This window comes from Gopherus evgoodei, chromosome 4 (assembly GCF_007399415.2).
Source record: "Gopherus evgoodei ecotype Sinaloan lineage chromosome 4, rGopEvg1_v1.p, whole genome shotgun sequence".
NCBI lineage: Eukaryota > Metazoa > Chordata > Testudines > Testudinidae > Gopherus > Gopherus evgoodei.
In genome coordinates this window covers 133,447,019-133,471,765 of record NC_044325.1, presented here as the reverse complement: position 1 = coordinate 133,471,765, position 24,747 = coordinate 133,447,019, and the positions used below count along the sequence as shown (strand labels likewise).

At 50.5% G+C, this 24,747-nt stretch overlaps 1 protein-coding gene across 1 annotated transcript in view; it reads left to right on the top strand.

The window, feature by feature from the left end:
- Positions 1-24,747, top strand: part of LGR6 (leucine rich repeat containing G protein-coupled receptor 6) — a 215,936-nt gene that overhangs the window by 91,033 nt on the left and 100,156 nt on the right. Inside the window, exons 3-4 of the mRNA XM_030561167.1 lie at positions 4,779-4,850; positions 21,158-21,229. Of these exons, the coding sequence (XP_030417027.1) occupies positions 4,779-4,850; positions 21,158-21,229 (144 nt within the window). The remainder of the gene's footprint in view (positions 1-4,778; positions 4,851-21,157; positions 21,230-24,747) is intronic.

Here is a 24,747-nt window from a genome sequence, read left to right as displayed (position 1 = left end):
TCTTGTTTGACAACGTGATGGAGGCTGGCAGGAGTCGATATCTGGCTGATGAATGAGAGACGATAGGTGGGTGGCAATAGGTTGTGCTTCCCATGCAGATCAGTGCCAACGAGAAGAATTTCTGGGTGGCAAATGTCACTTGGCTTATGTGAATGAGCTAGCCCTGCAGGATGCTGTTGCCACCCTTCTGCCTGCTCTTCCCCATGCCTCTCAGTAGCTACTGTGGCAGACCCCTCCCCTCTTCCTGACTCTGGTCTGCAACGCTGGGAGCTCTGGTGTCTCCAGAGAAGAAAGTAGAGTTGAGCTTGTCCCTCAGCGAGATGGGTCTGACCCCCAGCTCTGCACGCCCAAAACAGATATGGGGGTGTTTGAGGTCTGGAGCGGAAGTGGAGATAGTGACCAGATGTCCTGATTTTTGGGGCTTTTTCTTATGTAGGCTCCTATTTACCCCCCCTCCCATCCTGATTTTTTTTTTTTTACACTTCCTATCTGGTCACCCTAAGTGCAGATAGTCTACCCCAAGAAGATGAACTAGGGCTGACACCCCTTCCTAGAAGAGCAGCTTCCCATTCCCATCCATGCCCCCAGTGGGTGAATTCCCCAGCTCGGGTCTCATGGGCTGCTTGGAAATATGGTTCCAGTTTCCAGTCTCCTCTGGAGAAGGGGTGAACTGTAATACTGGGGGCAAAGGGGGCTGCTGGTCCCAAATTAGCTGCCATTGTCAGCATCGCTGTGAGTCGTCTCCCCTCTAAATGAAAGCAAAGGAGAGAGGCTCCGTTGGCTTGAACGTCATGGTATTTTGGCTTCAAACGATGCATTTAATAGATGGAATCTGCCCGCCAGGCGGGTGACTTTCAAGAGAGCCTGGAAGGGAAGGGGAAGGAGGCTGCTGATTGACAATAAGCATGGGAATGCAGCACCATGGGCACAGGGGGATCATTGTGTCTCGGGCGTGCCAGGTTAAATGGCCAAAGAAGCTAATGCTGGGGAACAGGACACCAGTGCTGACAGCCAGCTCCCCCCGATTTATACCTCCCCCCAGCTCTCTTCCCACCACGGGGTGAATAGGACACTGCCTGCTGGGGTGGATGGCTTCTTCCCCAGGAACCTCCCAGACTCTGCTCTTGCTTCCTTGCTGCTGAGTGCAACATGTGCAAGCCCCTACCTGGCCTTGTCACAGGAGCAGAGTTCAGTTATAGTGTTTTGACTGCGGATCAAGTGGTCCTGGGTTCAGATCCAAGTGCCCCCTTATAAGCTTAGTCTGAGGGGGGAGGGGAAGGGACTGCAGTGCTCTGCTCTGGGTCACCTCACTAGGGCACGATCTGGGCTCTCGTGTTCGGATACATTCCAATCTACCTGGGCACTGGCTGCTGTTTGAATGGCCCCCGTCGCTGATGCATCGCCAAGATTCCTGTTGCACGAACCAGCATCGCCGCTTTGGTTTTGTGCTGTGGCTGTTTCAAGCACCCGGGGGACTGCCGCTCGGGAAGCTGCATGCCCTGCCCAGCCCCCACATAGTCTCATCTCCCAGGCATCCTCTTCCCCATGTGGATATCGGCCATCAAAGGGAGCAGTTTCACTGAATTGCATTCCCCTGGTGACAAATAGCCCAGCTTGCCAGGCAGCTTACATACCACAAAGAGGCAGGTTCCAGCCTGCTCCCACACATTAAAGAGACGACCCTGTGCTATTTACGCTGTCGGAGGCCTAATTATGGGAGCAATTTTCCCTGGATTCCAGCGGTGGGGTGGGGGGTTGAGTTGGGACTGAGTGAGTGCTGGCACTGACACAACTGCGCAGGGCCAGCGGTGAGTGGGCATGCCTGGTACTGATCCCAGAAGCTTCTTACAGCTGACAGTCTCTGGCCTTTTTCAAAACACTCACTGAAATAAACTCGGCAGCTTCTGAAATGAATCCGTCAGTTAGGACCCAGTTCACACTCATGCCTTTAAAAAAGGAACTGGATTTCTTGCCAGTTCTTAATTCCTACATTCCCCCTATCCTACGTATGCCCAATCTCAGGCATTGGTGGCTGAGTCTTACGCCTGACAAGGGCTTTCACGGGTCCTCCTAATGCCCTCCACCCCCAGACATTGGGTGGCACCACTGCCATGGATGTGCTATCATCTCTCATGAGTCTCATGGAATTTTGTGTTAAAGCCCCAGCTCCTGTAGTCATGTGAATGGGGATCACAGGTTTCTTTAAAAATAAAAGTAAGTTTCTAGACCTTGTGGTTGCAGAACAGAGCTTGAAAATGTGACTGCATGGCTTGGCTTTAAAATCAGGAGATTTTAAAAATTAATCTCTTGATTTTTGGGAGACCCAGCTCAGGATAGTTGAATGCACAGAGTTGGTGATGCTGCTCCAGCGCTTTGGCGTCAGGCACCAGAAAGTGATACCCAGGAGGCAGATGCCCTATCTCCTCTTCAAGGTGGGAATGCCTTGTGGCCAAGGCATTGGGTTTAGGCTCAGGAGCTCTGGCTTCAATTCCTGGCCCTGCAACAGAGCACCCATGTGATCGTGGGAAGGTCACATGTCCTCACTGTGCCCGAGTCACCATCTGTAAAAGTGACTGTAACAATTAGAACTGCTCAGAGAATGGAGTAGGGGAGGGTTCTACGTAAATGTTAGACTTTTCATCAAAAAAACCAAAAGGCCAAAATACATGTGAACGGAGGCATAGAGTTCAAGGCCAGAAGGAACCTCCAGATCTGACATCCTGTATAGCTCAGGCCACCAGCCCCACCCTGCCACCCCCACATCAAGCCCCACAATGTTTTATAGCCTTCAGAAGACTAAACTATTGTGTGCTACAGGCAAAGAATAGGAGGGACTGAGGTGCCAGCAATGCCCCAGGCCTGGGCAATGTCAGGGCATTGATTAAGTGAAATATACCCAGATGGACCCTTTTGAATCTTACGGAGATTGTGGCCTAAGTGACATCTTGTGGCAGGTAATTACACAGACCAATCTACATCATGTGAAAAAGGCTTTCTTTTATTTGTTTTGAATTTGCCACCTTTTTGATTTCATGTCATGTCCCCTTGTTCCCATGTTGTGAGATGACAGAAGCTCTTGACCTCCCTTCTGCAGAGCATTTTCTGCTTTGTATTCCTTTACCGTGCCCCCTTTTTCATTCACCTACCTGTAAAGTAACCATCTCCATTGTTAGACCCTCCTCATTTGAGATTTTTCCTGCCCTGATCATTCTTGTCACCTGAACCCCCTCTTCCTCTAAAAACGGTCATCCTGGGTCAAACCAATGGTCCATCTAGCCCAGTATCCCATCTTCCGATACTTCAGAGGAAATTAACAGAACAGGGCAATTATCGAAAGATCCATCCAGTCCCAGCTTCTGGCAGTCAGAGGTTTAGGGACAGCCAGATCATGGGGTTGCATGCCCTGACTATCTTGGCTAATAGCCATTGATGGATCTACCCTCCATGAATTGATCTAACTTTTTTTTAACCCAGTTATACTTTTGGACTTTCATAACATCCCCTGGCAATGAGTTCCACAGGTTGGCGGTGTATTGTGTGAAGTACTTCCTTACGATTGTTTCAAACCTGTTGCCTATTAATTTCATTGAGTGACCCCTGATTTTTGTGTTACTTGCAGTGGTAAATAACACTTTTTCTCCAGACCAGTCAGGATTTTATAGACCTATCATATCTCCCCTTCTCTTTTCCAAACTGCAAAGTCCCAGTCATTTTAATCTTTCCTCATATAGAAGCAGTTCCATGCCCCTAATCATTTTTGTTGCCCTTCTCTGCACCTTTTCTAATTCTAATATCTTTTTTTGCGATGAGGCGACCAGAACTGCAGACAGTATTCCGGTGTGGGTGCACCATGGATTTATGTGATGGCATTGTGATATTTTCTATATTGGTCTCTATCCTGTTGCTTATTCACCCGAAGTCTCCTGTAGCAATGGGTGTGACCCAGGGCACCCAAACCCTCCTGAGCTCTGGAGGAGTTTGGAGCTGGCTATGAACTCATGACTCTGCTCAACATTTTGATAGTGATGGTGATAAATTGGAAGGAATTCAAAGAGGCATGACCCCAATAAGCAGGGATTTGGAGAGACTAACCTATGGGGAAAGCGTTAAATCCGTGAAGTTTGGCAAGGCAGCGGGGACACACTAACAGGCAGCACCTGGCCAAAAGGTGCCATCCAGGGCAGAGAGGGTGGCAAAAGAGGGCATAGGAACGGGGGGGAGGGTGCAAATAATTCCATTCATAATGAATTTCTCTGTGATCTAGCAAAGGGGGATCGTTCCCACACTGCTCTGCCATCATTACCAGCTTTTAGGCCAGCAAAGCAGGGTTTCTCCTTGCAGTTGCTGTTAGTGGCTATCTTTATGGAGGAAAAAAAGTCAAGGCTTCTTACAAAGGCAATCATAAGTTTCATTTCCTCTCTCCTGCCTTAGTGACTGTAGCACAGAGTCCTCTCCCAGTGGGGCATGGAATGGGCCTCAGCCACATGGGTCATCATTGGGAACTGAGGTTTGGGTCCTTCCCGCCAGAAGCATGAGCCTCCCTCACCATTAGCCAGCAGCAGCAGTAGAAGGCCATTATCCCCTCATGTGGGTTAGCCACTAGATGTGGAACACTAATGAATGGGGTACTGAGTGCAAGTCTTATGTTCAGCATTCAGTCATATCCGCAGTCTTCTCCTGGGCTGTAGCAAGAGGCATGAGGTGCAAGTTAAGTGTCCTCTGACAAAGCACTGGTGTTATAGAGATGTTGATGTGACACTGGCTCCTCTTTTCTGCAGGCGCCTCTCTGGAAACCAGCTCTCCCAGATCCCAGAAGAAGCCTTTTCTGGCCTCTACAGCCTGAAGATCCTGTAAGTACCGCGTTTCCCAAGGCACTGCTGTTGGACTCCTGCAGGGCCATTGTCCCAGGGGGTCACACATGACATGGGACTTTGATCCATTCAGAGGCAGCTGCCAAGCCACAAGGCATCCAATTACCAGTTTCCAAATCCACATGGGTTAAAGTGCCAAGTCAAATGATCCTGTGGCAGCTTCAGGGCATGCTGGGGGCTCTGTCCTGCTGCTGGTCACCGCTACCGTCCGTGCCGTTTTCTGTGTGTTCTGTAGGATTGTAGAAGAATAGAGATTCCCCGCCTTGGGGTGAGTCTGGGCAGAAGGAACTTTTCTGGGCTCTCTGTTTCAACCCCTGGCTGTGGGGAACTTTTGGTTTAGCTGGTTGTTTGTTTGCTCTGACACAACTTGCACTGTTCAGAGACAAAGGGTTACTCAGTGGTTAGAGCAGCAGCCTGGGATGGGGTAGAACCTGACTCAAGTCTTGATCTTTTGCACGACCTTGTATTGAGTAGATTGCCATGCTGCAGCTTAGCTCCATGACATGTGTGCCCCTGGATCACGATACTGCCAGGGAACCAGTGACCGGTCCAGTCCTGGGGTCCTTACACAGGGTAGTTTTGCCTGAGTACCCACTGCATCAGACACTTGTGTGATTTTATCTGTATTTGTAACTTCTCCTCCTTCACAGATTCTGTAACCTTTCCTCAGCCCCACATCACGCCCTACTCCCTCTTACCTGGCCTTGTCTTCCTGAGAATGGGGACTAGCAATCCCTAGGCAGCATCTTTCTGGGACCAGACAGCCTTCTCCCTCCATCCCCGGTGCAACATCAAGACCCAGAAAACCCCTGCTGGGTCTCCTAGCAGCCAATCACCCAAGCCCTTCCAACAGGGAAGGTGGTGTGGGGCTAGGGATGGCCCAGTGGGCAGAGACATATGATGGGCAGATGTTACCAAATTCACAGGGTGGAATGCATCACTGCAGAGATGGGGGTCCTCCCAGATTGGAATATGCCTGACTTTTTGCCGTTCCGAGAAGGTCCGTCACCGTCTCTGCTCAGCTATCCCATTGCTCGTCCCTCTCTTCTCTTGACAAACACTTCTGAACATCTCTCCTGCAATAAACATTTCACCCCAGAGGCGATGTTTTGAACTCACCCGCACTGTGAAATCGGCGCAGCCAGCATGGTTTATACGAAGCGAGCAGGTACAAACCTGCTCCCAGGATTAGAGAGTGCAGCCTTGTTTACTAGGTCTTCTGAAGATGTAAAGTATGAATCCTGCCCTAAATCTCTGGGCTTAGCAATCAGATGTTTCTTTATCCATAGCCTGCATTAGGCAAGGTATCAAAGGAACTTAGGAAAAACCGCAGCTCACCCACCCAATTTCAACAAGGGGAACGTTCTACTCCGGGAACTCGTGGGTTTTGAAAGCCTCTTTTGATCAGTTTATATTTAACTGAGTCCCAGCCAACTGTGGATGCAGAATGTAGGAACATTCTAGGAACAATGTGTTGTTCCCTGAGTTTGCACAGCGCCCCCTGCAGGCTAACGAGGAGCCAGCTCTGCCTCTCCAGACACCAGAGCAGACTGGGCAACACCTGTGTCCTGTGACAATTCCTGGGAGATGCCAGGCTCGGGCCTTGCCAGGTGCAGTGGGACCCTTTGGGCAGAGAGGTGAGGAAAGGAAATGCACATGGGGACTGGATCCTCCAAACGCAGACTGCAGCCTTGGAGTAAGCATCGCTGTATTCCTCTGCCGTCGAGGCAGGGAGCCAAGGCTAAGCCCAGCTCTTCAGGCTGATGCTGGGTGTTTCCTCTGCGAGGGTCCCTCCCCTACTTATGGAACAAGACCTCAGAGCCAGCTCTCAGCACAGGGCCAGCATGCAACCATGCGGGGCCCTATTGTGCAGTGCCCAGGCCAGGGACGGAGGAGGACTGTGTGAGGAGGCAAATGCAGGCTTGGCCCAACCCAGGAGGCCCCACACATCTTAAAGCCCTGGGGCCATGCAGTCTCCCCCGCAGCCCAGAAGGGGGCGCTGACAACCTGACGGTGCATCCTGCAGACCAAGACTTTCCGTACCTTGGGCTCCATTTGCCTGGGCATAGTGGCTGCAGTTTGCTCCCCTCAATCCAGCACTGACAAGGTCACCCCCCAGGGGACAATATCTGATGAGCACCTCTGCCCTTCTGCAGAGAGCCCCTGTGGGAGAAGGCAAAGAGAGGATTAAAATCCCCACCCCGCCACCTCCAGCCTAGGAAAGATGCCAGCTGGTTGCTGTCTGTGCAGCGGTGGGGAATGCCCAGCTGTAGGGCCCAGCTCCCTGTGGAACAAGATACCCCCGTAGACCCTGCTTTGGTTGCCAGGCCTGCAGGTGTGTATGGAGGGAAACTGCATGATCTGGCTGGGAGGCAGAAGTTCCGGGGGGGGAGGGGAGAAGGCTAGCTGGCTCCATGAGACCCACTCCCCACCCCCTCTGGGGTGAGTCCAGGCTGAAGGAATCATTCCAGGCACTTAGTTTCAGACCCTGCTGGATAGGGGGAGCTTTTGGCTCAGTTGGTTATTAGCTCCGACTCAGTGGTTAGAGCAGTTGTCTGGGATGTGAGAGACCCTGGTTCAAATCCCTGCTCTGCCAAGTGCCAGAGAATCTTGCTATGACCTTGGGTAAGTCACTTAGACTCCCTGTGCCTCCATTCTCCATTTGTATCATGGAGATGAGTGTGGATGCCTATGAGGGTAAATATGGTAAAGATTGTGAGGCACTCATATGATCACCCTGTTACCATCACAGCTAAGTCCTGTAGGTATATCCTTCAGCTTGGGTCCCATGCATGGGGCTTGACCTGTCTTTCAACTGCACTGAACATTGGGGCCTTTTCCACGTCTGTAATAAGGCTACTCTGGAAAGCAGGACTGGTGTGACTGTAGATAGCTCTGGTATGACTCTAGTGCACCAACAAAGGTCATTACCACCTGCCAGTTACAATATAGTTTCCAAACTGTGCTATGGGCAGGGCCACGCAGATTTTGCCCAGAGCCCCTAAAACTGAGCGCCCCCCCCATCAAAAAAATTACTACTGAGTGGAGAGTGAGTCTGTCCCACATTCACCTGCAGTGGTGTGTTCTGTCCCATGGGGCTGGGGGCATTGCAATCTGATAGATGGGGTTGCAGTGCCACTCTGGTTTGTGCCAGAGGGCAATGCCACTTACTCAGATTTGGCCCAGGTGCCCCTCTGTCATGACAGGGAGCGGCCAGGCCAAAGCTGAGAAGCACTACGTCACCATAGCACTTGGTTTGGGGGCCCTCACAAATAGGGGGAAAGGGAAAACTGCCCCACGTAATATTCTCAAACTAGGGAAAGGTGGCTTAGATGAAATTGCTATAAGGTGGGTGCACAACTTTTGTTGAAAGTCCATGCTCAAAAGTGTTATCGATGGGTCACTGTCCAACTGTGAGGATGTTTCTAGCAAGGTCCTGCAGAGGTCAGTCCTGAGTATGATACTATTCAATGTTTTCATTAATGATTGGATAATGGAATGAAGAGTGGGCTTATGAAATCTGCAGATAAACCAAAATGAGAAGAGTTGCAAGTGCTTTGGAGGACAGGATTAGAATTAGGAAGGAAAAATCAGAACTACAGAATGCTCAATAGCTGGCTAGGTGGTACTGCTGAAAAGGATCTGAACTTTATAGGGGTTCACAAAAGGCATATGAGTCAACAGTGTGGTGCAGTTGCAAAATAAGGCTGATATCATTCTGGTGTGTATTAACAGGAGTATCATATGTGGGACATAGGAGGTAACTGTCCTGCTGTACTTGGCACTGGTGAGGACTTAGCTGGAGAACTGTGTCCAGTTCTGGATGCCACACTAGAGAAAAGGTGGACAAACTGAAGAGAGTCCAGAGGAAAGCAACCAAACTGCTAAAAGGTTTAGAAAACCTGACCCATCAGGAAAGGTTAAAAAAAACTGGGTCTATTTAGTCTTGAGAGAGACTGAAGGGGGACTGATAACAGTCTTCAAATGTGTTAAGGGCTGTTATAAAGAGGACAGTGATCAATTGTTCTCCATGTCCGGAAAGTAGGACTAGAAGTAATGGACTGAATCTGCCGTGAGGGAGATTTAGGTTAGAGATTAGGGAAAACTTTTTAAGTCTGAGGATAGTTAAGATCTGTGGAACCCCTGTCACTTTAAGAACAGGCTGTCCAACACCTGTCAGGGATGGTCCAGGTTTACATGGTCCTGCTTCAGCGCAGGGGACTGGATTAGATGACCTCCCAAGGTCCCTTTCAGCCTGACATTTCTATGATTCTATGATTCATAATTCCAAGACCAGAAGGGACCATTGTGATCATCTAGCCTGACTTCCTGTGTAACACAGGCCCTAAAACTTTCCCCAGATAATACCTAGAGCAGATCTCTTAGAAAAACATCCCATCGTGATTTAAAATTTGTCACTGAAGGAGATTCTACCCTGGCCCTTGGTAAATTGTTTCAGTCCTTAATTACTCTCACTGGTAAGAAATTATGTCTTATTTCCAGTCTGTATTTTTCTAGCTTCAACCTCCAGCCATTGGATCATGCTCTATCTTCCTCTGCTAGATTGAAAGGCCTATGATTAAATAGTTGCTCCCCATGCAGGTACTTACAAACTGTAATCAAGTCAACCCTTAACCTTCTCCTTGTTAATCTGAAAAGGTTTTGCTCTTTAAGTCTATCACTAAGGCAGGTTTTCTAATCCTTTCATCGTTCTCGGGGGCTCTTCTCTGATCCCTCTCCAATTTATCAACATCTTTCTTGAATTGTGGGCACCAGAACTGGACACAGCATTCCAGCAGCAGTCACACCAGTGCCAAATACAGAGGTCAAATAACCTCTCTGTTCCTACCTCAGATTCCCCTGTTTCTGCAACCAAGGATTGCATTAGACTTTCTGGCCACAGTGTCACACTGGGAGCTCACATACAGTTGCTTATCCACGACAACCCTGAAACCTTTCTCTGTCACTGCTTAGACACAGGCACCCATTCTGTAGGTATGACCTGCATTTCTTTTTCCTAGATATATACAATTACATATAGCCATATTAAAACACATTGTTTGCTTGTGCCCAGTTTATTAAGTGATCCAGATCATTCATCTATCCTCTTCATTATTTACCACTCCCTCAATTTTTCTGTCATCTGCAAATTTTATTAGGAATGATTTAATGTTTTCTTCCAGGTCATTAACAAAAATGCTAAATAGTGTAAGGCCAAGACCCAATCCCTGCGGGACCCCATCAGAAACATACCTACTCAATGATGATTTCCCCATTTGCAGTTACATTTTGAGATCTATCAGTTAGTCAGCTTTTAATTTAATGTGTGCCATGTTTGATTTTATATATTTCTAGGTTTTTTTTAACCAAAAGGTCGTGCAATACCAAGTCAAAGTATAGTATAAACACTATTATCTTTATCAACCAAACTTGTAATATAAAAAAATCAAATTTAGTTTGACAGGATCTATTTTCCACAAACCCATGCTGATTGGAACTAATTCTATAACCCTGCTTTAATTCCTTAGTAATCAAGTCCTATATCAGCTGCTCTATTAACTTGCCTGGAATCGATATCAGACTGACAGGTCTCTAATTACCCAAGTTTACCCATTTAAAATATTGGCACATTAGCTTTCGTCCAATCGTTTGGATCTTCTCCAGTGTTCTACAGCTTATTGAAAATCAACATTAATGCTCCAGCGAGCTTCTCAGCCAGCATTTTTAAAACTCTTGGATTCAAGTTATCTGGACCTGCTGATTTAAAGCTTGGTCCCCTAATACCTGGTCCTGCATCCTGGAGTACCCTGCCTTCCTCCCAGCATCCCCTGCTGCCAAGCTGTGCCCATTAATTGAGAGTGATATTAAAGATCTCACAGAAATCCCCCTCACTGCAAGATAGCGAATCCAAAACTGCTTTAGAATTCATCTGAACCATAGCATCTCCCTCTGGGGAGGTGCACCGGGCTTGCTGGGATAACAAGGCAAAGAGAGAGAGAGTCTGTGCTTGCAATGGCTGACCCAAGCAGTTTCCGCTGTTGAGATTAGTCATGTAAAGGGGTTTTAACTTTTCAGAAGCAATGCGTTCCCAGCCCTCATATCATTGGGCACATTCAGCATCCCTGAACCTTTGCTGCGAGGGCTGGATGGAGGAAAGGTTCCCGGCCAGGTTTGCAGAGATGCATTAGCCTGTTGTGTGCTCTTGATTTACTCCCCTCCTCCAAGAGCTGCCCTGATTGTTTTCTGTAATGATATTGGCGGCTCCCTGGGAGTGAGGCCACTGGGTAGGGTTGCCAGGTGTCTGGTTTGCGACCGGAATGCCCAGTCGAAAAGGGATGCTGGCAGCTCTGTTCAGAACCACTGACCGGGCTGCTAAAAGTCCAGTCAGTGGTGCAGCAGGGCTAAGGCAGGCTCCTTGCCTGCCCTGGCTCCGCGCGGCTCCTGGAAGCAATGGCATGTCCCTGTGGCCCCTAGGCACAGGAGCAGCCGGGGGCTCCATGTGCTGTCCCTGTCCCGAGTGCCAGCTCCGCAGCTCCCATGGCCTAGGTATCACAGGGACATACCATTGCTTCTGGAAGCTGCGCCGAGCCAGGGCAGGCAGGGAGCCTGTCTTAGCCCCGCTGTGCTGTGGACCAGGAGCCACCTGAGGTAAGTGCCGCGCAGCAGGAGCCCACACCTCAAACCTCCTTCTGCACCCCAACCCCCTGCCCCAGATCGGAACCCTCTCCTGCACCCTAACTCCCTCCCAGAGTCTGCACTCCCCACCCCCTGCCCAGATAGAGGATTATGTTCTCACCAATGTGGAAACATTCCCATACTTGAGCAGCACCATCAGCCAGGACGGTGGAACAAGCCAGGACATCCGGAACAATCAGTAAAGACAGGAACACCTTCAGGAGCTTAAATACAGTCTAGAAATCATCAAAATACAACACCAAAATCAAACTCAAGATTTATCAGAGCTGCATACTTTCAACACTACTTTATAGTGCAAAATGCAGGGGAATGAGAAAGTATGCCCTAAAGCACTGTGCCACTGAATGAGGACAGCAAGAGAGGCACACCACCCACCAACCCAAAGGGGCAGAGGAATCATTTCACTGGCTATTGGGCCCTATTCAGTCCTTGTGGAGTCACCAGCATGTGTGCGCTGTTGGTGTGAAAAGGCCTCCCTCTGATCGGGTAGCTTTCACACCCGTCCTGTCAGACAATGTCCTGGTCTCGGTTACAGACGGCTTTGCCACCTCTCAGCTGGGCCACACCAGGGTGTGAAGCCATCACGGTTCAGAACTCCACCGTGCATCTCCTTGGCAACATAGGCTACCATGAGCACATCACATCATCTGTCCTCCACTGTCTACGTGGGATTTCCATAGAACAGCAAGTCCATTTCAAGGGCCCAGTCCTTGTCGTCGTCGTCGTCGTCGTCGTCAAGACTCTCAAGGGCCCAGATCCAGGGTATCTAAAAGATTGTGTAAAGCTCTGGGCTTGCAACAGTGCATAAGAGTTCAACAGAACTTTCTATCACAAGGGGAAAAACTCATCCCAGCAGGAGACAGAGCTTTCAAGAGGGCTAGACGCTGACTGTGGAACAGTCTCCCACAGGAACACAGGACCTTCTCAAGCCTCACTGCCTTCTGCTCCAAGTGCCAGGCACACTTCACCATCTGGTATCCTCTGATATAAACACATGTGTCTAGGAGGTGATACCCAGAGATTGAATGAATAGAGATTGACAGGCATGAGCTATCCAAAGGCACCAGCAATCAAGGGGCAACAGGCATCCCAGGCATGAGCTGCCTTAGAAATACTTTAATGTGTGTAGTTGTTGGAGGTGAATTTCATTCTGCTGAAGTTAGATCTATTGAAAACGATGTATTGACATTGTCGGCTGTCACTGTAGATGCTCGGTGTCTCTTTTCCTTGTCCTGCTTGCAAGGTGGCTTGTAGGGAAGCATGAAACCTGGGCCTAGCAGCAGTCAGTTCTCCAGACAAGCAGTCTTGGGTAAGGGGGTTATTTGTGCCTCGCTGCCTTAGGGAGCAGCCTGCTTTGTGTCTCTCTGTTTTTGTGTTCTTGGATGTTAGTCTGAATTCTGAGAAATAAAGTAGAGTTATGTTGCAATCTTCCAGTGAGACGATTTCTATCTCACTTCTCTGTATACCGGGAACATTGAAGATGTCTCTTTTGCCAGCTCTTTTGAAGCTGTGCCAGCTTCCCTCCCCTCCACCTACTCCAAGCTCTCAGCCATCATGTTTCAGGTCCAAGAAGAGCTCAGCCTCCATTCACCCCAGTTTTTGTGATTGGTGGCGTTGCAAGACCCCCTGGGAACAGGTCAGAGCCCCTATCGTTTTCACACAGCCTGCCCCCTAGCAGTGGGGAGCAGCTCTCAGTCTGGGCTGTGACAGGTGAACGACCCAGTGGGAAATGGGCTATGCATCCTCTTGCACCAGGATAGAGCAGGATCGACTCCACTGAAGTCCATTGGGGCTGATTCTCCTCCTGCTGGTCCCATGTGGGGTCACTCGGCCTAGTGCAAAGTGGATGCAAAATCCTCCTGCAGGGCCACGTTTGCCTAGACTCCCTGGCTGCTGTGTGTCACTTGGCTGCACTCCTAGCTGGCGAGAGGGAGGGGGGTGGTTGTGGCGGCATTGCAGCATCTGCTGGTGCATCAGGTGCCTGGCAGAGGGAGACTGATGTTAGCAGAGTTACTCCGGCTTTACACCAACATGGGAGGAGAATCCAGCCCAAGTGAAGAATCGTCAGCCATCAGACCCCTCTTTCACCCTGTCCCTAATGATTCATTGGCCTGAGTCTCATTCACATTCACACTGGTCTGGCTGTGTAAAGGGACCTTCCTGCTTGAAGGAGCCGTGGTGTCAGCATAGGTGCTGGAACTAGGGATGCTGGGGGGGCTGCCGCATCCCCTGGCTTGAAGTGGGTCCCAGTATATGCAGAGTTGACAGTTTGGTTCAATGGCTTTCAGCACCCCCAATATACAAATGGTTCCAGCACCCCTGGGTGTCAGTGAGAATCAGGTCCTTATTTATAGGGCAGAGTTGGAATTTATCTTTGCCCAGCATGATTCCTGCGGGAGCAGTACTGGCCCATCAGGCTGCAGCGAGCATGCAGTTACAAGCCATGTGGGCAGGGTGGAAGGGGGAACCTCTTTTGATGCGGCGGGGAGTGAGGAGCACGCAGGGGGTGGCTGAGGGAGAGCAGCTGAGTACAGAGAGGCACAGGACATAGGGTGGGAGTGTGGAGAGAGAGGGATAGGAGGCATCAAGTGGGTGTCCGGGAGGCAGTTCGGCACAGGAGGCTGCCGCAGAGGTGGAGGCAGCGTGGGAGGACATTCCTGTTATGAAATGAACAGCCTTCCCCAGCAGGCATGGTGAGAGGCATGAATCGATGTTGTCTCTTTAAATATCTCCCTCCCACCCCCTTGCCTGGAGTGGTGGGTGAGCCGCCCTTGATCTCTTCTCTCACCCTTTCATCTTGCTTGATCATTAAAAACAATAAAGGGAACCGGCGGAGACATTATCAGAGGAAGGCCTGGATCAGTCCCACGGACCTGCAGCACCTTCCTCCTTCCGGGGCCCCACGTTATGCACACCTTGGCCTGCCTGGAGTAGTCACTGGCCTGCAGGCAGCTAGTGCGGCATGGGGTCTGCTGGTCCTTGGAAGAGTTAGGGGGACCCCTAGTGGTGGCGCTGGACAAGTCAAGGAGCTGGAAAGCCAGAGCGAACCACAGGGTCCAGCAGCCTCAGCTGAGAGCCCAAGTGCTGTCTCTTCTCCATGGCAGCGCCCCCTACAGGGCAGACTATGGTGCAGTCTCTAGGGGGCTGCACTCCCTGTATTTACACCAGAGATCTATTTGGCCCTCAGCATCGATAGTGGCATTGGCACCAATCCACACGGTCCTTTGTGGAGCCCCATACAAAGTGGGGAACACCCCCCCACCAGGGGCTGGGACAACTGGGTGAGTGGGGTAGTCCACTCTCCCCAGGGAGAGATGGGATAGTCGGCCAGGGAGCAGTCATCCCAAAAGCAGCAGCGGACTGATGGGTGCTGCTGGACCTGGTTGCTGCTGAGATCTGAGCTCGGCTATGTTGCTGCCTTCCTTAGGGCCTTCCCTTCTCTGGGCCATGGTTCCCCCCGGCCCCTTTTTACACATGGGGGACCCAACGTGAGCTGCGACTAGCCAGGCTTAGTATGATTAACGGGGGGACGCTCATGTTTAAATCCCAGGCTAAGAACCAGGTTGTGAGCTCTTGGAATTGCCACTTGGAAAGACCTCCCCAGAGCAGGCTGGGGGCCATCCACCGAGCAGATCGGGGCAGGGACGGAAAGAGTTTAAACAGCTGCCAGGTGGTAGAGTTCTATGGGGAGGAAGGATGTCCCAGTGGTTAGGGCGCCAGTCTGGGCCCGAGGAGACCAGGGTTTAATTCTCAATACCTCACTGTGCATCTCTGTGACTTGGTTTCTGTACGGTCTCGTGTGCCCCTTTTTCTCACGGCTGCCGCCCACGGTGGATATTGCCCTGCGCGTGGGTCTCTCAGCTGATCCGACCCAAAGCAGTAGAAGTGTCTTTGAGTTGCAAGACTCTGGATCCCCTCCCTGTGGGAGAGCAGGGCTAGTAAAGAAGAAGTGCTCACTTTTACTCTTTTCAGCAAGGAACTGCAACTTAACAGCCAACTACACCACAAGCAGACAAATAGCTCTTTTGCGTCATTGCTTAGAGGCAGAGGGACAAAGACCAGGCCACATGCTCGCCCTAGCACGTGGGGACTGCGGAGCCTGGCAAAGAAGATCCTATTGTACAGAAAATGCAGCAGCAGAACTTGCAGGTGTGCCAAGTGAGGAACAACAGGACTGAGGGAGCCCATGACCAGCTGTGTGTGGCCTCACTGTCATGGTGATCTTGGTGTTGTTCAATGTTAAGGGACCAGGGACCTTGATTTCAATGGGAGTTAGGCACCTAAATGCCTTTAAGGATCTGGGCCCAAGACTTTTCAGGCAGCAGTGAACACGAGGCTGGAAGTTTTGACTCTGCAATGAGGGATGCAAAGAAAGCAGGACAGCAAGATTTGTTTTGGCACATACCACATGTCACGTCAATGTTATGGCCATGGATTACAAGAGAGAAGCTAGATAAAAGCATAAATCCTTTTGCTGGAAGGTTGCAGTGTAACAGTGCTTTAGTTCTTAGAATTCAGAATGATAACACACAAGAACCAGAGAGAGAGAAAACAGGCTGCTCTCTAAACCAGCCAGGCACAAATCAACCCAACTTACTCTAGGCTGGCTAGCAGCTGGCTGACTGCTGCCAGTGGTAGGTGGCAGGCTTCACTCCAGAGCCCCCTAGTCTGCAAATGTCCATCAAGGCAACAGAGAACTTCCCTGAGCGACCACAAAGATGCTGAGCCCACCAGCTGCACAACTTGCATGAGCACAGAAGCCGTTGGGGCATTGCTTAGTGATGCCTTCACATCAAAATCATTATGAAAGCCAAAGTTTCAGCCCACTTGCCACCAGGTTGGTTCCAGAGGCAGGTGGGGGACAGCTTCTAGGGGCACCAAATGGCTGTGCGACTCTTGTGTTCCCTCGGCTGCTCGGAGTGGGGGTTGAAAATATTTTCTGCTGTAGGGCCACTATTGCTTGCCACTCCCAGATGTTCAAGTGTGGCTGCTGGGACTCAGGGTACATGTACATTGCAAAAAAAATCCCCAAACTGCGGCTGCAAGTCTCAGAGCCCAGGACTACAGACTCGGGCTTGCGCTACTGGGCTAAAAAGAACAGTGTAGACATTCCGGGTCAGGCTGGCGCTGAGTTCTGAGATCCACCCTCCTCACCGGGTCTCAGAGCCTGCACGCCAGCCTAAGCCAGAACGTCTACACTACTTTTTTAGTCCCATAGTGCAAGACCCACCAGCCTGAGGCTGTAGACCCAGCCTCTGAGGCTTGCTGCCACTGGGGTTGTTTTTTGCAGTGTAGACATAGCCACAGAGGTTACAGTCTAAGGCCTGAGGCTAAATATATACAGTAGTAACTGGGGCACCATATGAGGGGCAAAGGCATCCCAGCTTGTGTGTTTCACTTCCCCAGCAACCACGCTGTCCCCCATGCTAGGGAGCATCTGTCTCCCATGGGCCATGCTGTTCATTTCAGACTCAAAGTTACTTCCATTCTGCACAGATTTGGGGTCGTCCACCTGCCCATCACATGCTGGATCCTATTTACTGCAGAAATAAAGTCTCCTGAATGAGTTATGGGCACAAAGCTCACAGCTAGTTATGGTTTTTGCCTACCTCAGATAGAGAGAGAGAGTGTGAGTGTGTGTGTGTAAATGAGCATGCACCCTGCTCTGTGTGTCTTTATTGCACACTGGGGCCCTGGGCTGATGAGAGGTCTGATAGAAAGCAGAGTGCTAGGAAACCCAGTTTGAAGATGCAGTTACCAAGAGTTAACCTCTGCTCAGAAACATTCTCATCAGTTAAGCTAGAAGATGCTCCAATTCACATAGCAGATCCTGGCACTTTAGCTACCAGCATCTTTAGCTGCTACTTTACAATCAGCGCAGCTGAAGGGCATGAAGGGAAAGGTGGCTGTAAGCCACCTCCCTGTTCCCTTGATTCTGGACTGGCCCAGGGCTGAGACATAGAGCAGCCTTAGGGCTGCTCTAAGTTTCATGCCCATTGCAACAGGCTCTATGGAACACCGTGCCCCTTGAGGATCTGACACTCTTTCCCCCCACTCCTCCTGGCCTCTCGGCGATCTCCTACTCTGGCTGTACACCCCCTCTGCCAGGGGGAATCAATAGAGGCCCCTTTAAGGCAGCTTTCCAGCTGGTTTGTGCCACTGAGGCAGGGCGGAGGAGCCACGAGGGTCAAGGATCTGCCCCTCGTTTTCATGGGTGCTGAGGTTCACACTAAAAAGAAGGAAGGACTCTGCCCAGATGCACATGACTTAGGTTGGCAGAGGAATTCCCACCCCCGGTCTCCATCCTGTTTAAGCCCAGCCTGCCAATGCACCACCAAAACAGCCTGTGCTGCCCAGCCAGTGTTTACTTGTGTGAATGCAAATGACTGTTATTAACTGAAGAGGCTGTTTACTTAAAGCAGCGGGGCTGGCAGTCAGCACTGGCACTCATTTGAACCATTGTTCCACAGGAGAGCCCTGCCTGGCCCACAGCCGCTGCGCAGGCATCTCTCCAGCTCCTCTGCTTTGCTTTCTTCTTTCACTCCCTCCATTTGCCATCCCTCTCCTGATCCTTTTCTCAGCCAGCTGGGCACAAAGGGACCAGATTCGGGTCTCAGCCTGCAGCAGTGTAAATCAGAGTCGCTGCCGGGGTCCTTGCTGCCCCACTCTGTGCCTCAGTTTACCCTCTGTAAAATGGGGATAATGACACTTCCTGGGGCCTGCTGGGAGGGAGGATCAGGATTGGGAGCCCATGGTGTGTGCAGTGGTCGGGCCATCCTGGGGGTGGAGGGATCGAGACTGGGCAGCAGGAGCGGAGATCTGAACTATGTCGGGGTATTGCATGGTGCGCAGGGGAAGCTCTGGAGAGCACTTGGGCAGGGTTGTCCTTAGGCCTGTGCTGCATATACAGCTGCATAGGGCACTGAAAATTTGGGGCACCACCGGGACAGCAGGTAAGAGCGGGTCAGGTCCCACACACCCAGCACGCGCTGCCGTCTCTTTAGGCAGGGGTCAGATTCACAGAGCCAAATGCACCAGCGCATTCTGCGTGCCGGAGAGAGCACGGGTGTGTCTGTGGGGAACTGTGGCTCTTTACTGCCATGAGGCGGGCCTGGCAGCTCGGTATCCTTTGCTGCCTCGTCCCTCCTGGGCTGTTTCAATACCTCTTCATAATAATTTCCAATAAAGTGTTGATAAATTAAAAAAATTATCTTGTTTGCATCATTGTGTCAATAAATCAGAATTTTTTCTATAGCGCCACTTCTTCAGTGCAACTATAGTCCATCAGCAATATGATGTGTGCTTCATTTGTTTAACCTGTTTTTAATAAAGTGCATGTGACAAGTTTTCCAATATGGTAAGCTTATGTTTGTGTTGCTAAGAACAATTCGGGCATAGGGGCACCAGTTTAATAATCCTGCGGAGGGCCCCATAAATCCTAAGGTCGGCCCTGCGCCGGGGGAGAGGAACAGGATGTGAGGGAGGGCAAGGTGCCCCCTATTTGTTTAGAGGCCTTTGGTGAGTTTCTAGCTGACTTCTCGGCCTGACACCTGTATGTATATGCAAACACAACAGAGGTATGAGCACACACTCAGGCACACACACGCACACTCATGTGCATGCCCGTATGCACGCACCCTTGCATTGCACACGCACTGCATGCACACACCCATTACACACTGCATGCACGCACATTGTATGCACACACCCATTACGCGAACACACATCCATTGCGCACACACCGCGTGCACATTGTATGCACACAGCCATTGCACACACATACTGCGTGCACACACCCATTGCGCACACACTGCGTGCACACTCCAATTGCACACGCACTGCATGCACACACTGTGTGCACACATCCATTGCATACACACACACACACACAGAGCGTTTACATGCAAGCATTGCACACGCATATACAAGGCAGCATATTTTACATGACGAGTTTAAATCAGACAACAGACCCCCCCAGATCATGTGGTTAAAAGATGGAGCGGCTGGATTTTAAGCAAATGTCGGGGGGAGGGGTGGCTTTTGGAGTTTGAAGTCATGGGATTGCTGTGCTGGGAATACAGGGACCACAAATTCAATAGATCAGCAATCAAATGTTTGTACTTCAGCGTATCACTGACCTGACAGTGCTGCAAATGCTTTGGCTGAGGAGGGCTGGAGGGAATCTTTTGATCCCAGCTGTAACATTCACTGCCAGAAATGGCACCCTAAATATTGGACACTCCTGGGCCTTTAGGGTCTTGGGGATCCAAACCCCAATCTGCTCATGGATTTTGCAAATGGCCTTTCTCTTTATAATGGGCCGGACCAACTCCCCCGCTCTAATTCCCCCTGGAAAGCCAGATCCAGTCTGACCTTTGTGACTGGTCCCTATACATGTTACCCAGTTGGGCATTTGCTTAGAACACAATAAGCTGCACAGTCCAGTAGGTTCTATCCCTGGCTTTGCTATTGGCTCACAGTGTGACTGTGTGCAGGTCACCAAAGCCAATCCGAAATGTTCCCATGGACCTAATGGGATGGTTATAGCCCTCATCTGTCTCTTGCCAAAGCAGCCTGAAACCAAATCAGCTGTTCCCTTAGTTACTCCATAACCTTTGCGGTCCTTTACCATCTTCAGAACCCACTTCTGTATCTTCTGGAGTCCTTCCTTTCCTCCCCTGCGTTCAGTGCTACAGGTGTGACCTCACCTGCCCTGCGCAGCCGCTGCTCCATTCACTTCTGCACACTGGATTGCTGTTGAAATTCACCCAGCCCCCTTGCTAGCATGTCGGGGTGGGGAATGTTCCCTCAATGGTCCTCATAATAATAATTAATAATGTATTAATAGCAGTAACGTCTGTAGCCATGTGGAATCTTGTTATTCTTAAAAACACCAAGAATTAGATAACCCAGCTGCCCGAGAAAGGCCTGCTCTGTGCTCCCAGGATACACAATGCCAAGGTCCATCCCTATTAGCGTGGGGCCAGTCCCTCTGCATCAAGACTTGGGGATCAGGAGAGGACTCTTTAATGTCCCATGCACCCCACTGCCTACCCCAAACTTTCCCATCAAACACCTTTCACGTTCCCCATGGGCCTCTCTGCTGCAGGATCCTTGACCACCATGGGGACCGCTACGCCCCAGCTGCAGGTGTAAATCCCAGCTTGGGTCGACATCTGCCAGAGCTGCCATCTGAAAGTAGCCGTGTGGCCATGGCAGCTCAGGCAGTGGTCTGGGCTAGTCACTCGGGCATGTATCGAGGATCTCGGCTGGGGCTGTGGTTCGGTAGCTGCCCACACCACCCTAGCCACAAATGCTGCTGAGCAGAGCTAGAGAGGGTATGTCTCACTGAGCTGGGAATGAGACCACCCAGCCACAGGGCAGACTCCCAGTTAGTGCTACTCTCCACTGAGATTGCCAGTCACTTATTTGCAGCCCACAAGGAACCCTGTGCACCCCAAGCCTCCCTCCCATCCCTTCCTGCATTGGAGAGCAGTCCTTTGGCTTGAAGCTTTGCGTCTCCCAGCCAGGGGAGTGGGGGAAGCCTCCAGCCTGTTGGTTTTTTAAAGCCTTTTCTTTTCTCATTATAGGATGTTGCAGAACAACCAGCTCAGCCGGATCCCCGCCGAGGCACTGAGGGATCTTCCAAACCTCCAGTCTCTGTAAGTCATTAAGGATCCCCGCTGGGAGCTGCCGGCTTCTCAGTGCAGGGGTTGTTAATTCCTCCATCCCTTCTGCCTTGTCTTTCCCCTCGTGAGCTACTGTCCCTGGCCTTGCGGGGAGGGAGGGCACCTGTTGTGGCAGGACCACTGTCTTGTTAGGGTTGCTGGAATTAGATCTCCCCATGCGAGAAGGCCACCGCAGCTGGCAAACGTTTCCAGGAGCCCTGGAAAAAGACTCTCTACAAGGCAAGCTATAGAATCATAGACTCTCAGGGTTGGAAGGGACCTCAGGAGGTCATCTAGTCCCACTCCCTGTTCAATGCAGGACCAATCCCCAACTAAATCATCCCATTCAGGGCTTTGTCGAGCCTGACCTTAAAAACCTCAAAAAAAAAAAAAAACCACCCTAGCCCTGCGGTTACAGTCTAGCCTGGAGCAGCACAGAACCTAGCAGGCTTGAGTAGGGGACTCAGGCCTTGTTTGCATGCAACGATTTAACTATGGATGTACAAACCTTGAGCCCTGGTGTGGCTGCACCTACACTGGTATAAAAGTGCTTAATTCCCTAATAGTGATTCCTAGACAGGAAGGGGAATACGCCATGCCAGTATAAGGCACCTGTCATGATATAATTCCCCACTCTGAACCCTAGCGTCCAAAAGATGGGGTACCAGCATGAATTCCTCTAAGCTCAATTACCAGCTTAGTACTTGTAGCACTGCCACCAACCAGGAATTCCAGTGCCTGGTACACTCTGGTCCCCTCAAAACCTTGCCCGGGGACCCCCAAGACCCAGTCCCTCTGGATCTTAACACAAGGAAAGTAAACCCTTTCCCTCACCGTTGCCTCTCCCAGGCTTCCCCTCCCTGGGTTACCCTGGAAGATCACTGTGATTCAAACTCCTTGAAGCTTAAAACAGAGAGGAAAATCCACCTTCCCTCTCCTTCTCTCTCCCTCTCCCAGACTCTTCCTGAGAGAGAAAGTAATCCTAACACAGAGAGAAAATTAACCTTTCTCTCCCCCTTCCCTCCTTTCTCCCCACCAATTCCCTAGTGAATCCAGACCCAGTCCCCTGGGGTCTCATCAGAATAAAAAAACAATCAGGTTCTTAAACAAGAAAAGCTTTTAATTAAAGAAAGAAAAAACAGTAAAAATTATCTTTGTAAATTTAAGATGGAATATGTTACAGGGTCTTTCAGCTATAGACACTGGGAATACCCTCCCAGCCTAAGTATACAAGTACAAATTAAAATCCTTTCAGCAAAATACAAATTTGAACTCCTTCCAGCCAAATACAAATTTGAACTCCTTCCAGCCAAATATACATTTGCAAATAAAGAAAACAAACATAAGCCTAACTCACCTTATCACCTAGTACTTACTATTTTGAATCTATAAGAACCTGTATCAGGGAGATTGGAGAGAAACCTGGTTGCACGTCTGGTCACTCTCAGAACCCAGAGAGAACAACAACCAAAAACTAACAACAGCACACACAAAAACTTCCCTCCCTCAAGATTTGAAAGTATCCTGTCCCCTAATTGGTCCTCGGATCAGGTGACAGCCAGGCTCACTGATCTTGTTAACCCTTTCCAGGCAAAAGAGATATGAAGTACTTCTGTTCTATTAACTCTTACTTATCTGTTTATGACAGCACCTTTATAGCAGCACATCTGCAGCCACACTAGGGCTTGTACTGGTCTGACGATATCACCCCCCATAACTGAACTAGCTGTACTAGAACAACTTTCAGGGGTAGCCCCAGCCTCAGAGCCAGGACGGCAGGGTTCCAGGCCTGGCTCTCCCATTGCGTTCAAGGTGTAACTACTTTCACAGTTGGCCTCGTCTACACTAAAATGTTAGGTTGACCCAGCTACATCGCTCAGGGGTGTTAGAAATCCACACACACACACCAGTGTAGGCAGTGCTAGATCGATGGGAGAATTCTTCTGCCGACCTATCTACTGCCTCTTGTGGAGGTGGATTAACGGCAGTGACAGGAGAATGCCTTCCATGTGGTGTAGGCTGTGTTATTAGCGTAACCAATGGATGGTGTAATTTCCGGACATTTTTCACCATGTAAAAACATTCTGTTTTCAGTCCCCTACCCCCACCACCATCACGTTGGTGAAGGATCAGAGAGCTAAAATGTCAGGGTTCTTTTCCCCCACATAAAAGTGAGATCGTTTTTAATGCTCCACGTTTTCCAGTGGGTTTGTGGCTGGGAGCCATTCTCTGTATGGTTTAAAGCAGACTGAGAATGTTAATTCTGTTGGTGAAGCTTTCAAGTGTTTATGGCTACCAGTAGTTGGTGCTGCCGCTGACTCTGCCCATGATCACTCCCTTCCTCCCTCTGGTTCTCGTTCCTTCCCCTGCTGCTCCCCCAGATCTGTCAAAAGGGGGAAACGCTTTCCACCTGCTGGAGGAGTGCTGAGGCCTGGGTGCGAGGTGTGCCATGTGATCTGTTCTACACCAATCCTATAGAAACAGCAAGATTAAAGATTAGGCTGTGGGGAGAGGGGCATCCCCTTCTCGTGCAGCATTCACCAGGGTAGCGCTCTGGGCCTGTTGCAGGCAGACCCCTGCTCAGCACCCCACCAGGGGCAGACATCTACCCGGAGCATAGCTGGGCAGCCAGCGAGCACAATGACCCGTGCCTGGGCTCGACAGCTCCCCTTTCTCCGAGATCAGCACGGTGTTCCCGGGGAGCGACCTGCTCTGCAGTGCATGTGCAAGCTGGCTGGTGTGGTGTTCTGTCCCCCTCTGGTGATGGCAGGGCCACACATATGTTGAAGAACCTGCCTGGGCTAAAAGAAAGTCTCTACACTTTTAGAGCCCGAGGTGCCAAGTGCAATCCCCGCGGCTGAAAACCCATGCCAGTGTGACACATGCAAAGGATGCAGAGAGCTCCAGGAAGCTGAGCAATGCAGTGACTTGTTTAAAGTTCAGGGGGGTACAACCCGTCACGTTTCTCCAGCACAGCAGGCTCAGACTGGGTCTCTACTAGGACAGGGTGCTTAGGCGCTGCAGCATCCATCTATCTAGATTACATCAGGATGGAGTCACCACAAAGTTTGCTTTTTGATTCACCTAGCACACCTTGCAGATCAAGCACAGAGCAGTGTCTTGCTAGGCTGTTCCCAGGCTGGTATGGGGAGCTTCTGTTCGTATATTATTCTTCGTCTCAGATTTGCAGTGCTCTGGTCCACTCACATGACACTGAAAGCAGAGGTGCATTCGACCTGCGCCCACGCAAGCAGTGGTGAGCTGGAGCTTCCCACACATGGGACCTCAGGCGACACAGAAGGTATATTCCGGCTGCATACACCTGCAGTGCTCTGAGCACAGCAGAGAGCAGCACAGGGCGAAGATGTGTTGCAGTTAGTTTTGTGATGTGGGACTGACCTGACCCTACCCGGAACACTGGCCACATCAGGTTGCATCCAGATTCCAACTCAGCTCCGTAAAGCCACGAAGCTAGTGCTCAACAGCTGAGCCAATGCTTGGAGATCACCTTC